At 39.0% G+C, this 16,743-nt stretch overlaps 1 protein-coding gene across 1 annotated transcript in view; it reads left to right on the top strand.

The window, feature by feature from the left end:
- The window catches only part of LOC108873433 (protocadherin-15-like), a 132,479-nt gene that overhangs the window by 50,687 nt on the left and 65,049 nt on the right, over positions 1-16,743 (top strand). The window contains 5 exon segments of the mRNA XM_051066397.1: positions 2,137-2,269; positions 2,643-2,722; positions 4,965-5,058; positions 9,982-10,050; positions 10,052-10,111. Of these exon segments, the coding sequence (XP_050922354.1) occupies positions 2,137-2,269; positions 2,643-2,722; positions 4,965-5,058; positions 9,982-10,050; positions 10,052-10,111 (436 nt within the window).

Here is a 16,743-nt window from a genome sequence, read left to right on the forward strand (position 1 = left end):
ACTATAAAGTTTCGAAGAAGGGTTTGAACAACCTGTAAGTATATTCCACACTGGTACAATGTAGTGTAAGATTATTCTTTTATAACTTGAAAGCTAGAGTAAAAAGGTGGTAACTGCATGTTAAGGAAATATTGATTTTCACTCAAACTCAAGATGAACTGATTTGAAAGGTCACAGAGACCGAACTAAAACACATTTTTGGCCTTGTGACCTCAACATCTCAGGGATGCCTCAAAGTAATCCACACTAATTTGGCACAAACATTCGTTCACACGGACTCAAGGATGAATCGATTAGAATTCGGTGATGAAAGGTCAAGGTCGCTGGGTCTGAACAAAACACGCTTGCCTCATGAACACGATATCTCAGGAATGCTTGAGGAAATTAAAAAAAAGAAGTTGGCACAAACATTCACTTGGACTCACAGATTTTTGGCCATAACTGAAGAATTTCCCAGATAATTAAGTGCAACTGAACTGAAAGGTACAGGCATTAAACCATGAGGTGGTAATTCTAGTTAGAATTGTGAGAAGGTCTGGTGGTACATCTACATGAAAGCAGACCAAAGATACTACACACTTATTAGCATTATTTTGTTGGCGTGGTGTAAAATGTATCTCAAAAACCTGTGCTGATGCTGATGTGTTTCCTACCGATTTACCTTAAGGTCATTATCGAGGGTTCCAGCAGCTCTCCCTCATCTGTTGGGAAGGAGCTGTTGAGCTGTTCATCACAATTCTCGACTAAATTATCTAAATTAATTGATATAGCAGATGTCGGTTCTGTTTTCATTTGGGTCTTACTTTAATTTGCATTTAGCACGTTGCTATCTCCCGGTTATATAAGGCAGTCAATTTGCCAAGGGGCTGAAACATGACAACTGTGACCCAGGTAATCAAATATTTTCAGAAATTGACATAAGGACACAGGCTGTTTATGGCACCAGAAATAAACAGCTCTGTCAATTGTGGGTCATTAAGGTGACATGCTATTTTGGAATAAGTGTTACATTGATTAAAAAATGTCAGTGAATACAGCTTATTGAACAGCCAAAGCTGTTTATCAAAGGAGAAGTAAACATTGTGTAATTAAGACTTTATTTTACAAAGTGAAACAATCTTCTGTCAGATACTACTCAAGTGCATTTTCTCTCAGTGTCTTTGCCTTACAAATTAGAAACTCTGCATAATTCCCTTTTTTTTTTCTTTTGTCTGGTTTGCTTTTAAGCCTATTTCCTTTTCTTTTATGAAACCCTTACTTTTGTAATCCCACCTTGAAACATTTTGATAAAGTTGCCTCACCTGTAAAGACATTTCCAGCTCCATTTATCCTCCACAGCTGGTTCACCTCGCCTTGTTATGTAACTGGTGTAATCACTCGCAGTTCAGGACAGGTGTACAAACCTCTTCACGATATTCATTCTAATATGATATTAAGGGTTTATGTGTTCTGGTGCAAGGCTCAGCTTTAAGTAACAGCTGAGATTCTGAAGGTCTTCAAATATGCCGTGCTGCATAATAAGGTTCATTACACTGCATAATAAAGGGCACAGTAAGGAACGATATAGTACTGCCCTAACAAGGTAGTGTCACTCTGTTCAGACGCACTCTTATTAAAATGGAGGAATAAAAAATAGACAGTTTCTCCCAGTGAAACAGCACCAGCCCCCACCAGAATCAATCATTGAAATAGCAGGATAAGTTTGTCAAAATGCACAATAGAAGCCTTAAACCCAGCACAAAGATGTTTGTAAGCCCAGCAGTAGAAAACTGTCTGGTGTCTTTGCCGCTCGCACTGTTGTTGAGTCCATGCTCTTATCGATTACTTAAACACAGCATGAAGTGCAAAGAAACAGACACTGGCCAAACACTCTTAACTTAAAGAATAGACCATTCACCCTCCCTGATGGTGCCCTTTTTTCCCCTTTTTTTTTCTTTTAACCCACCATCCTCTTGTGCTGCCCTCCGGCTCTTCTCTTACTCCTTTCCCCTCTCACATCCCTCTCTAACATTCCCACTGCTACTATTCCTCCTTTATCTGCTTCTCTGTTAAGATTGTTTCTGTAGCTGTCTTTGTACACTCCCAGACTGTCCAGTTTGCTTTAACCCTTTTTTCACCTTCACTCTCTCCCTCCAGGTCATCCATTACCACTGTCTATATCGAAGTTTTGCCCCCAAACAACCAGAGCCCTCCCCGTTTCCCCCTGCAACAATACAACATAGAGATCAGCGAAGCTATGAGGACCGGAGCAACACTGCTTAATCTACAGGTGAACTCATGCTCCCATTTTACATCTGATTATTCTAACCATTCACCTCACTTTGGACTATTACAACCCTTTATACATCACTTTTACCTATTTGTTTGAACTGCTTATTCATTACTTTAGCTAATAATTCAACTTCTCTGCTCACTTTCCAACAAGTTGATCAGACACTACTATCATTAATTGCAAACATGAAATCCAAGAGTTAAATTAAATGGTATTTTCTAGTTTTCAAATTGATTGAGCTACTATCTTTCCATATATCCCTCTGGCAACTGCAGAAAGTACTTCCTGGGGTACAATCAGTCACATATAAGGGCAGAATTTGCTGATGGAAAATAATAGTGTGTGTCTGTCTGTCTGTTTACTTCTTAAGGCTGTAGATCGGGAGAGGGACCCCATCACTTACAAAATCCACAGCGGAGACCCTCATGGACATTTTTCACTACAGCAGAGGTAAGTACACACGTGCAATTCTTCTGTTTTCTTATCATTTTTTGGTTGTGTGCTAAAATTGTTGTCTGAGTAAGTGCATACTGCAGTATACGAGGGTGTACTTATAGTGTGTCTGTGTGTGTATGTGTGCAGTTGAAAGAAGTCTAAATTATATCATTCAAGGCTCAGACTCCGCCGAAGGCTTCACCCAAACACACCTATACTCTCTCCCACATTCACACACACACACACACACACACACTCACACTCACGTACGGACTCAGCGGGCTTTTGTTTTATTTATTCATTTATTGCTCATTAAAAAGGGGAAAGATCCTATCTGCATTTCTAGAGGGAGAAGGAGAGAGAGTAACAAAGGAAAGTATGGTGAAAGACTGCAAGACAGAGGGGGCAGAATTGTAAGGATGGGGAAGAGAGGAGGGGGAGAGAGAGATAAGAGAGCAGGGCAGGGCAGAGTGAAAGATGAGGGACACAGCGTTAAGAGAGCTGGGAAGGAAACAATGAGCAAGAGTGACAGACAAATGAGGAGTTAAGGCAAAGTACTTAGTAAAGGACAGAAATTCATAGCAAAGATTAAAATGAATTGAGGAGCTTTCATTTCTGCATTCTAGGAATATCTGATGGCCTCCGTCAGGCATTTGTTTCGGCTGCTTTTTCTGCATTACAGCACTATAAAGTGTCCTTTTCCCACTGCATAAATGCAGCATGACGTGCAGCACTCATACTGGCACAGAATGGGGCGATTTCTCATTGCTTTTGTGCAGAATGTCAAATACTGAAGAAGTGTGCGTCAGGAGAACACCCAAACAGGTCTGATATTGGCCTATTTTTCAAGGTGGCTGGCACAGATGTAACACGGTCTAATGGGCAAAATATTTTGATTACTTCAATACAGAAATAAAAACGCCAGCATCAGTGCAGGATGCAAGTGATGAGCTTTGAGGAGGTTCATCAGCATTAGCGTTTGAGGGAATTTGAGGTAGCTTGAGTTCGTTCGGATCAGTGGGATTTACTGTAGGCCCTCCCCGCATGTCGTAGCAGATGTTTGGTTTGAGAGCGGCAGGTGTGTCAAGAAAATGTGTCAATTTCTGGTGTAGATGAGAAAATAAGACTGGGTGTATATCTGTTCACAGACTTTGCTTTTCATGAATCCATAAATATACATGAACCATTTTTCTGTTTAAAAGAGAAAAAAAAAGGCTTCCCATCTTTCCCTCTGTGAACCACTTAACATATGCACATGCACATGTTTATTTATGCGTCAGCGCACACACATCTACACACACACATCGATGATATGTGGATAAAATGTGCGTTTCCGATGGTTTCTGATTCATGAAAGGAGCTCAAATTAAAAACACTTCAATCATTATGTAAATCTTCGCTTGGAAAAAAAAAAAACTAATCAATTAGAACAGTCATCAAAAAGTTAGAATACATTCTTAATTATGTTGCAATCATTTTCACTTAAGTCTGACGTATCTTTTTACTCTCGTTGTTACAATATTCTTGATTATTGAATTGATATTCAGTGAGTATTGAGTGCAAGGTTATGTGGCTAGTGAACCATACTAATAAATCACACCGTATGTTATGTAATGAGACTTGTTATGAGAATTAGCCATTGAAATATATTATACTATGTATAATGTATCACATTCCTATAAGATCTTATTGTAGTTTAGAGGCATTTTGTATATAAATATATAAGCACTGTTACATAACAATACTGTTTCTTAATGACACATCACTGTCTGAGCCATTATCGCAAGAGCGCCCAAGAGGGCAGTTCTTTATATCATTGTGGGTGAGGCGCCATTTGCATCACCAAAGTACCCATAATCGCAGTAAAAAAAATACACTTCTGGGTCTTAAGAAATACACTTCTGGGTCTTAAGGCTTTTATGCAGTGGTTATCACTGTTTGTAAATGTCTGAGAAATTGTCTCCAAAGCGGCGTATATAAAGAGGAATGCACATTTCAAGAAAACAAGACAGGTTTCCAACGTATTCCCATGTTATCAGCGTTAGCATAGAGACCACCGACAAATGGCTGGAACTATTAGCATGAGAGTGCATCTACATTGTTAACAATCGACTGAAAAGTCTCAGAAAATCATAGGATTCGTGGGTATGAAAATAAAAGTGTACTCTGCTTTTTTTAAAATTTTTCTGTTCTGATCTTTTTTTAAGGCCAAGCCTAGAGGGTTAACAGGACTCTGAGTGTTTTTCTCTCTCTCCAGTTCAGGGTATTTGGTTCTGGACAAGCCTCTGGACAGAGAGTCTGTGGATTATTATACCCTGGTGGTCACAGCCTCAGACGGACAGCCAGATGGGGTAAGAAACTCAGATGTGCCACACAGATATTAACTGGTTGTCTTTACTTGAGTTGCTTCGCATCCCCTGTGGAATTATACTGAGTGACTGCAGGGAGGGAAGCTAAATCCCTCACAGTGAAATGCCACAAACAGCATCTGTGGTGTTATGTGAAAAGGGGGATATTAGAGACATTTTTTTGGAAGTACACATCATTCAGTAATAATAGTAATCACAATAACATCAAAATAAAAGGCCCAAATCTATTCATAGCAGTGAACTTTGGACCAATATGTATAATTATGTACTTAAATAATTAAAGGGATATGAAAAATAATGGGAATAAAGGCTGTAGGCTCAGCAACTGTGAACAGGATAAGCACTTTAGAAAATTAATAAGTGGAAAAGGAACATAATAAATCATTATCTGAGAAAAAATATGTTGGTTTAGGGTTTATATGTATTAACGTGTTGATTTTATCAGATCGCACAGTGTCTCAAAGGAAACAGTTGGGGATTACATCAACACTAAACTGGCTAAATCTGCAAATCATCTTTTTCCATCTGTTTGTTTTGGTCTACACTTCTGAGCATTTTTTTCACACCTAAAAAGGAGTTCTTCTCCCAAGTGGATAAATCCAGAAATTCCAGCTTGATGTTTAGTTGTGGGTTAAAGAAACCGAGCTTTGTCCATCTCACTCCTTGCCAGATGTTGTTGATGTACTGTTTGGTCAGCAGTAGTATTTGCCAGCTGTCGAAGATCCAACAATCCCATGAATCGGTGATCCTTCGTGCTCACTTTATCCCTGTTGCCTTGGTCCTTAGACCTTTTATCAGGAAAACTTCTTCTTCCACTCAGTTTATGATCCGACTCTCCAGCGCAAAAACTTTGAAGTGACAGCCAACTGAAAGGAGTCAAAGACGAAAAGATAAAAATGTTTGCCTAATTGTTTTGGCATTTCCATGTGGATAGAACACTTGCATGACCTGAAAAGTATCAAAGAAAGTCTGAGTAAATGTGTAAAAATACAAAATGGTTAAAACACATTCTCATTTGGATGTGTTTACTCCGGAGCAAGAGCTATTTTGCAGGGATAAACGAGTGTGTGCCCTTCCTCACTTTCTCACCTACCTAAGTGATCATAGGTCACCAGAGTCATTCTCTCTCTCTCTCTTTCTCTCTGTTCCTCTCTTCCTTCCTTTTTTAAAAGTCAAATCTTTAGTCACTCACTCACATGAAAGTCAAATGAAGACATCGGATGGAGTCCTGTTGCACTCCCCTCGCCCCTCTTTTCCTCTGGCTTTCATCAGTTTCCCTTTCTTGCCTCTCCTCTGCTCTCCTCTCCCTCCCATCTCCCTTCCTCATCCATCTGTTAGACTAGCCTTAAAAGAAGTTTGTCTCCCCCTCCTCCTCCTCTTCTCCTCCTCTCCTCCTCTTCCTTCTCTTCGCTGACCCCCTCTCCCTCCATGTCAATTAAAACAAAAGGTCCCTCTGAGGACAGAAAATGCTGATTTGAATACACTGACCTTCTCTCTCTAACACACACACTCACACACAGTATGGAGGTAGAGAACAAGTGGGAGGAAGTTAGAGAGAGGAGGGGAGGGATGTGAGAGGTATTCAGGGGGCTCTTATTACCTTAACAATTGGGCTGTGTGTTCATACTATAAAGGAGTCTTGACACACACACACACACACTCTCACACACATGCACACATATACTTAGTCAATTCCTCTCTGGACCTTGACAATTAGTGTATTATCTTTGTGCCCCAAAGGTCTTTAAGTCAGAAAATGGCTAAAAGTAGTTTGGACATTTTTCTGCTTGACACTCCATTATATTTTGAAAGCCAAGAAAAAAGAGTAGAAAATTGTGAATAGAGAGAGAGAGAGAGAGAGAGAGAGAGAAGGTGTAAGAGAGAGGAATGGTATGAGCTACACAGAGAGACAGAAGGAAAGACAAGGAAAGAAAGAAATAGAATAAAGAGAAGAGAAGATTGGGGGGTAGTTTCCTTATACAGGCCCATTAATCAGCATCACTCGAAAGGCCTTGGGTTGTCTTCATATGCGTGCACACTCGCACACACACTCCCGTCTGTGTCCCCTATTATTGAATGTCCCGTTGTGAGAGTGTCAGACTACAAAGTGCCTAATTGGCTATTTGGCCAGTGAATCCATCATACTGCCACAGATTGAGGACCGTACGAGCTGCTGCAGTAAAGCAGCTCCACTGTAAGGACACTGTGCATCATAGGATGCAACTTTGGTGCAGGGACAGTGTGCTGTTGTCATATGGACTATATTGTACTGTAATGTGGCATGGGGAAATAAATCATCATCCGTCACTAAATACTGTGTAAATTAGTGCCACTGCAGCTAAAGTAATGAATGTAAAAAATAATTTATTCAATAGCTTAAACGATAAGGCTTGCATTTTTCAGAAACTTGCATCAACAAATACAATAAATAGACGAAAAAAAAACATTCACTTTTTTTCATAATACTTTCCATCATTTCTATTTGGCACTCGGCCACAAGCTTATTCATTTCTAGTGAATGCATAACTGTTTAAAAATGGGTCAGAAATTTATAGTTTGCTTTTTTGAGAGAGCAAAGAGCTTTTTTTTTTTTTTTTTTTTTTTTTTTTTTAGTAAATGTTATCCAAGCAAAAGAAAACAGGTTGTTTGTTAGCTGCTGTTTTTAAATCAGAGCAACAGTAAGATGTGTCAGGTTTTAACGGCTGTGCTGTACACCTCGATGAATATGATCAGACATTACTAGTCAGCTGGTAGCCAAACAGCTGATGAATGAGCCAGTGATTATGCATGAATAAAACATCTGGCGTGTGCTAACACTGTGCTCCATATTTGGTGTGCTGGTGACAATTTACAGCAGCAGGATGATGTATGTTGGACTGACATGAAATAAACTACAGTGTCCATGTTCAGCGTAATGAGGGAGCATGTCTAGTTCTGAGTGTAAGTGTGGGGCTCACTGGTGTGTTTGCAGTCATTTTTAGACAACAATAGAGGTCCATGGCCAAGTTAAATTAGGCTGTTGCTACACAGGCAATGCTTTTCAGTAGGTTCAATTAATTGTGAATTTTATCTTCATGGAATGGTAGGCAGTGGATAAAATCTAAAATACTGCCAGCTGTATTTTTGAATTGTGACAATATAGAGCAAGCAGGGGAAACATGCACCAGGTTGGTCATGCTAGCAGAGTTTTTAAGTTGGCAGACATCAGTGGATTCCCATCTATTGCAGGTGGTCGCTGGGTAATTGACAAGATAGATCTCAGTTACAGAGGGATTACCTTGCAGGAAGAGAGTCAAATAGAGCCAAAATCTCAATCCTTTACCACCTACTGTCCAAATGCACACTAGCACAATGTACAATTGAACTGAGGACTCTGAAAATGAGCATGTAATGTTTGGAGGGTAGGTGTTAAACTTTGGCAGGTGGCCTTGGAATCAGAAAGATAATAAACTCGTAGGTGTGCTGTTATTTGAAAATGATGTGCTTAAAGCCTTTGCCAGCATTGCTCACAGACTGCCTTATCAGAGCTCATTCTACTCTACATATATTGGCATTCAGATAAACTGTTTTGTCAACTGTGAGCTCTTAACCTCAAATTACTTGCATCACCGTGTGCCCTGCCAACCTCAATAGCCTGTTGTCACCTCTATTATTGTAACTCTTCCACACACACACATATACCCCCCCCACACACACAGTCTGCTTTTTCTCCTTTCATCCCACTGTTGTGAATCGGTTAGCTCTCCCCCCATTTTCCTCCTCCTCCCACTTTCCTTCTTTAAAAGTCAAATCTTCGATCACTTGCTCTCTCTTCCGCTCTCATGAAAGTCAAATTAGGAAATTGGTGACCTCCTACCAGCTTCTTTCTCTCTCTCCTGCTCCTCTGCCCTTACTTGGTTATAGTTTTTGTGCTTTTGCTGGGAAACAGTGCACATGTGTGACATTTATTGTGAAGTTTCCTCAGAAAGAGAGCTCATCATCCATCTATCCATTTGGATTTTTGGTAACAAAACAATAGCATGTGTTGCATTTAGCAAATTAAACCAATTAATTATCCGTTCCTAAAGGACTACCATGTGATTAGAAATTAGAAATTGCACCATTATCAAGCAGTGTGCTCTTTAAATAGACAATGAAGTTTGCTATTGTTGTGTTGTGAACACTTACATTTTGTTACACATAAACACACACACTCTAAGCAGGCTCTTTGTGGGTATGTTGTTTCAAATATAAGAGAATATATAAGATAAGATAAGATGTAAGTACAACCCTGTAAGGCCACTTTGACTAGTAGATGTGAGTTTGAAGGCTTATCAAACCACTTCACAAGTGCTTTTTAATAGCATGAGTAGGATTCAACCACCTAGGAAAATTATCATTGCAGGAATAATATTATCTGTCTGAAACACAGTGATTTATGTTATAAAGTCATGTACCAGGAATGTGTGCCTGCGTGTAATCGATTCGCCAATGAGTCTGATCCAGGTTCAGCTTTCTACTGCTGGGGGTACTTTTTGCACCCACACTCATTGTAGAGTTGGCTATGCTTTTTAACTAATGTTCACATGTTGTTCTTAATTATGCATATGCTAACACAAATATCCATTTTAATGCAGAAGAAAGGGTGCAAAGTAGACCGTTGTTCAACGGAAGATGTGAGCTGGACCAGAGTGTAGCTAATTAACAAATATAATGGGCTCTTCAGTTTGTTATATCAGAAGCAAAGAGGGACAGATAGACTTAGAAAGTAAAATAAAACCACTGAAATTTAAAGATGGATTCATCTTGTGTGCACTGATAACAGTGATGACACGAGTCAAAAATATTAAATCGAATTTAAAAAAAAAAAAAACAGTTTCATGATGTTTTCTGCAGTAACACAAATTTGTGTCTCTGTGTGTGTAGACCTCCACTGCGATGGTGAACATTGTGGTGACAGATGTTAATGACAATGACCCGCTGTTCGAATGCTTCACTGCCTGTAAACCTCACTGTCATCGAAGAGGAGGATCATGCCTACGTCGGACAAGTCAAGGTAGGAACACAAACACACTCTAAAACATACACAGAGAAGCAGCAAACAGATGCACATGATCTTCTCACTACATGTTTAAAATAAATAATGATCTCACCACTGTAACATACTTTACATATATTCTGTGTGAACTTGTATATGTAAGTACAGCATGATTATATGAGGGTATGTTTGCGTTTGTATGCTAATGTGGTCATTATGCACACATCCATGACTCTGCATTTGTTTGTGAGCTTGTTGTGTGCTTTCCCTCGCAATAATCTTTTGTTGTAATGATGAGTCATGAACAAAAAAGCCAATTTAGATTACAGTTTATCTCACTGTATCAATAATTTCTGACTGCACATCTGCAATTAAAAGGCCCAACACAGTGGGAGACCATGTAGAACAACAGATTGCACTCTTCAAAAAACACCACAACTTCACAAAACTCTTCTTTTTATTGTGGCGCAAATCACCATGTCTCACTGCAAGTCTCGTTGCTGCTGTCCTGATATGGACAGGTCACTATCTTGAAAGAAAGATGTATATTTACTCTCCAGCTCTCTGTCTGTCCCACCACAGTCTAATACCACACATACCAACACATGCATGCAGCACACAGATTCACAGAGGCTCTAATCAAATTCAGCCCCTATAATCCTTTACAATGGGGACCAGAGATCTCTAACATAAGTCTGCAAACCTCAGTAGCTTTGTAATTAGGACTGTATGTTGTTATACTCAAAAGACTGTGTGTGCATATTTGTAGGTGGAAAGGATACCAGGCTTCCTTTGGCATATGTGAGGACAAGGTGTTAGGGTTGACTGTTTTCCTGTGATTTTAAAATTATTACATCATTTTCAGCATTTTAAATTTAAGTTTAAACAGAGATTTTTAATGCGATTATATACTTCTACGTTTTTCCTCCTGAAAATCTACTATCCTAAAAGTTCAAAAAGGATGTCAATGTCAACAAAGATCAATTGAATTAAATTGTATATTGCAAAAATAGATAAGTCTAACTCTGACACAGCTATACTGTGATGGTAAAAGAGGTAAAAAAGAAATTTAGCACGTCTCAGTAACATGATCTTCCCTCAACACCATGGGATGCCTTTTCACCTGCATCAGCAGCCTTGTCTCCACTTACCACAAAGACTACTGGACTTGTTCCAGACCTAATAACTGACTCATGTATTCCCCAGACAGGGGTCATGGGTAAACCTGACACTTTGATAGGCTGTGATCTTTAAAGATGCTCCCTCAGTTGCATGCTAGCTTGGATTTTCTCCAAGCTTAATTCATAGCCTTTATACACCCGTGTCAGGGGGTCTTTGATCAGCCTGACACTTTGCCAGCTTCTAAATGTTAATCATGCCTCTTTGGTTGAACACTTGGACTACTCTTCAGATAAATGTATGGCACTTGTATGCTCTTGTCTAGGATTTTGAGAGAGTCTTAACTTTTAACAGGTTCTAAACTTAAAAGTTCAATACCTTTTCTTATTTGGACCATCTGGCACAACTCCAAACTTGTAAATCCACCCTTATCTTTTAAGAGGACATTTCATTCCCAGCATTCCAAATTTTAACCATCGCTGAGACCTTTGGGCATCTTCCAAATTCAACATCCAAAAACCCACCCTAATCTTTAGAGAGGGCGCTTGAAAGTATTCCAATCCTGAACTTTCCTCCCTCTCAAGGACCCTTGGATAATTTCCAAACCAAAACAGACGGTGTGATCCCTCAGTGTGCTGTGCAAGACACGACTCTGGGCCTCATTCCAAACCAGGGTCCGTACCTGTAGGTATTAAACAGATTTCCAGAAGAATGAATGGGCCTGACCTTGGTTTGCTGATGCTGGTAAGGTAGAGAGAGTGAGAGAGAGATGGAAAGAGGGGGAGGAAGTGAGACATGCTTGGGTGGCAGAGAGAAATGAGAGAAAGACGCTGGGGAGAGGTAAGAGAGGCAGAGGTAGAGAAGAGGGGAGGCGACAGAGCTAAGGGAGTACGGCTCCATTCTTGATCTGACTTTCATGAGTTTAAGACATGGTCTCTTTGAAAGAGGAGAGAGGACTGGGTGAATTCAGAGGGAGGTCATCTGGTCAGCAGAGAATTATAGCCAGTCAAAAATAAGAAATGTATACTGTAATGCATTAAAACACGTGCAACATAGGTTAGAAACATCTAATCCTGACTGGTTCTGACTTTTGATTGGTGCTTGAATTTTTAAGTGTACTTAAAAATGCCACAACTTGAAGTGACTTCTTCATTACTGTGTATAGTGGCAGATGTAACGGAGAGTTGATGGATTCCAGTAAGTTATTAAAAATGTGGACAAACTGTGGATGAGGCTGCATCATTGGAGCTGCAGTGGTGCCATTTGCCCTTGATGGCCATCTTGTGACATTCCCACTGAATCAACAGGGCACGACATTATGTGAAGCTTTGAAAAATCAAAGATTTTATATCCAGCTAGCCGCCTCCCAGAGTACCTCTTCATCAGGTTACTGTTGGGTTCAGGCAGTCATGTGCTGTGAGGGATTGGGCGGCTTTTCCTCCCATCCAACACAACAGCAGATGATTTTCCTGATTGGCACACCGTCAACCACAGAGAGAGGAATGAATCAGCGAAATCACCTGGCGCACTTGATTACCGCAACGCAAAATTGCAGACTGTTGATCCTTCATGGCATGATTGCTTGTCACTACAGCATGATTGTTTACTCTCTACATGTGCTGTCAGCAGCAACGTGCTATACAAGGCTGTTTGCTTGTCTAGCTATAAACTTTGAATAAGAAAAAGACTCATAAGAAAAACATGTTTTAAGAGGGAAAAAAGCTTCAGAAAGTAAATTGTATCAATCTGTCATACTGTGAATATAGCGTGGCAAACCATGTTTCCTTTTACAACAACATCATTTCACTAGAAACAAAAATCTATTCTGCTTTGGCACATTCAAGAAAGCTGCAATGAAAGCAGGAAACACATCATTAATGAAAAAGAAAGAAAAAAGAATATGGAATGTGTCATCTTTTTTTATTTCTATTAACATATCAGCATTAAGCTAGCTTTCTAAACTATTTTTTCCAATCTTTTTTCCCTTTGACAACCTAAAATAAGAGGCTGAGATGTGTACATGCATCTGATTGTGATTATTTGAATTCTTTTTTTAGAAGCCAGATGAGGTGAACTTCTCCTTCTTTACAACACAAAGGCAAACATTAGTGGAGAGCCTGAAAAAATAAACAGAATTTTAAAAGACAAGTTGGGGAACTACTGCTCTAAACCATACCAACAGAAATTATAGTAGAGCAAGTGCGCATACATCTTAAGTGCACATAGGTGATACATTTATAGTTTGTGTGTCATTTGGATGTGTATGAATGTGCTCCTGCTGCCCAAAAGTACATTACACCATGTGTAGCTAAACCAAATACTGAAATGAAATTCAGGTTGAGCACAAATTTTACCTGATGGGGAAACAGAGTTTAAAAGAAGAAATACCAGTCTCAGATACAGTAGCAAACACACACACACACTAACACTCAATGTAGAAGTAAGATAGCAGATTGATGGCTTGTCTGTATGCGTAAGAGATGGCTCCCACGCTGTTGTAACACCTGACTATATGGTTTATTGGTACAGCAAAAGAAAATGTGCTCAGAGACGGGTGGAAAAAAAAACTCAATAATTTAGTTTCAGTTGTAGGCACTTCTGTTGTTGTATCTAGGAATGAAATTGGAGGTGGAGGTGAGAAAGTGATGAAAAGAGAGATGAAAAAAGGGGGAAATAGGAAGAAAAGAGATATGAGCACCCAAACATGAAAAGCAGAGCTGGCGATTGTAGAGATAGAGTGTGTATTTCAGGCTTCAAGCCACTTTTTTTTTTTTTTTTTTTTTTTTTTTTTTTTGTCAGTGTGTGTTGAAAAGCAGCAGACGTAAGGCAGCCGAGACATTAATCCTATTGTGTTCCTGGCCTTTAACTGTCTGGCAATGTAATTATTCTGAGGGAACTGTTAGAAAGACAGTGAGGGAGGGATAAGACACGAGAGGGATAAAGAACACAGGAGGAAAGATAGAGGCAGAAAGAAAGTCACTCACATGCACACACACCTTCTACAGTACCTAACTCCAGGAACTGCAGTCATCAATATGTTTGACATCAAGGCGATAAATTCAGCCTACTATCTAAAGGATTTAATCCAGTGTCTAAAATGCATTGCTATGACAGGATCACTGTTGGCAGCTTGAGGGAAGGTTTTATGGACAATAATGTTTCCTTGTCATATATCAAACATGCCCTTTTTCATAATAATAATCAGTTTGCTTAGATTGCAGGGCTAAATTTTTCATGGAAAAACTCAACTTTACACTTTAGATTGACATTGTGCTCATTTCTGAGCGCTATTAAGTTATTTTTGCTTTTTGAAATACATCAGACAGCATATGTGAAAAAATTGTCAAGGGATCTAAATACTCTGAATGTATATTCACTGTTGGTGAAGGCTCAAAAATGTGACACTTAAAGGAATGGTTTGACGCTTTGGAAAAATGGCTATTACTCATTCTCTTGAGAAGACTGACTCAGCAGCCTTGTCTCCTCAGCTAACCTGGCTCTGTCTAAAGATAACAAAGTTCGCCTGTCAGCACCTCCAAATGTCTCTAATCAACATGCTATATCTTGTGTAACAATGACAATTGGCTGTTTTACACATGTTGACTGACCTTGGCTCTGAACAGTAAATTCCTGAAGTCTGTTTGCCGGGATGACTTGTAGCATTCATGTCAACATACCTCAGGTTTTCTGAAAGCTCCAGTTTATCCAACTTGGCACTTAATAATACACAGCTCCCTGAAAACAAAACAAATATGGATGCCTCACGTCGGCCAACAATTAGAGCCTGACTGATAAAGAATTTCACCATCAATATACTGGCTGCTATTCTTTTATATATACTGTATCTGCTGGACAAACTATGTGATGACACCATTTCTGAACTTCAGCAAGCATCTTTTTCTGGATTATGTTCTGTAAAAGAAAAAGATTTTATATTGGTACATTTTGGATAACATATACAAAGTCATTATGCTAAGCTAAGCTAACTAGCTGCTGGCTGTAGGCTCATATTTAGAAATGTCAAACTTCTGCTTTAAGAGTATTGATTCACATCATTAATTTACAACACTGCTTTGCATGGATGATAATGTAGAAATCAAAAAAAATGAGCACACACATTACGTCCACTTCTCCTCTTTTACATATACAAAAACTTACACAGTTGCACATTTGTAAAACGTATTTTCTCCTATCTGTTTCTTTCCACTATTTTTTTCTCTCTCCCAGCTGCCTCTTTTCTTTTCACTTTCGCTCTCTCTTTTTCCCATTCTCTCCCATTGTCTACATTTCATTCTGTCTTTCTGCCCTCTCCAAACAATCCAAGATAATCACCCAAAAGCTGAATGCTCCATTAAATTTATAACACAGTTTTACACCCAGATAGCGATGAATCACTGAGTACAAATCACTTCAAGAGGACTTCATTCTTCTCTCTTGTATTCTACATAACACTGGCAAGAGAGTCTAATTTCTATTAATCCTAATAGTCAATGTGTGAGATAAGATGAAATTTTAATGATCCAAAGTTGGGGAAAACCAGAAAAAATGGGTCACTGCAAGAAATGACACAGTTCAGCAAATAAAATGGAATATAAATGAGTAATAGGGGCTAGATAAACAGTAATATTAAACTGACAATTGTGACACTGCTAATAAAGTTACAATTTAGAATGTTTGTGATACAAGGAAATGGTGTGGAAATTACAGCCCACATACATTATATAATATACAAACATACTACAAATCATAATGCAGTAGCTTGACAGCAAAGTGCATTCAAATATCAATTTTATCTTTTACATCCTTTTCTCCCTGCTTTTTTGGATGAATTGTTAGCAAAAGGATTTAATGCAATGCGGAATATATTTGCTTTTAAGTACAAATTTCCATTGCATCCTAACTTGTTCTAAACTGAGGTGCTCATTGATCATAAAGAAAATAACATTTTAACTTAAATCGCTCAGTGAGAAGTACTTCTGCATGGGCCACCTCAATATCTTGACAAATATTGGACGGATTGCCATGAAATTTTGATCAAACATTCACAAGCCACATAATCCTCATAACCTTAGCAATGCCTTAACTTTTCACCGCCAACAGGTTAGAATGTCTGTTTGTCCGACTCTCTGTTTAATGATCAAATACCTGCAAAACATACTCCCATTAGCCTCAGTTGTACTTTGTGATTGGTGCTAATTACATGGATGCATTACTAAACAGGCCCACTGGGCAAAACCCCAGGGGGTCAGCGTGCCCCTGGTGCAGAGCCACTGTTTAAATTTTTCAATAGACACAAAATGTCTATTCACTTTGGATCATCTGTGTTGTGTGTGAAGTACTATATAAATAAAGTTTAGATGAGCTGAGAATTTATTGTCATCACCTTTGCTGACAAAATTAGCACTGAAACACAATATATTCAAATGACATAAGGATTATCTTTAATCATAAAACAATCCATGTTTTTGACATTTAAAAATGAAAACAATCCTCCTTCCTTTTACCTTTGCTATGCCAAGTCCTGACTATTC

The sequence above is a fragment of the Lates calcarifer genome, linkage group LG23 (genome assembly GCF_001640805.2).
Source record: "Lates calcarifer isolate ASB-BC8 linkage group LG23, TLL_Latcal_v3, whole genome shotgun sequence".
In the NCBI taxonomy this organism is placed as follows: domain Eukaryota; kingdom Metazoa; phylum Chordata; class Actinopteri; family Centropomidae; genus Lates; species Lates calcarifer.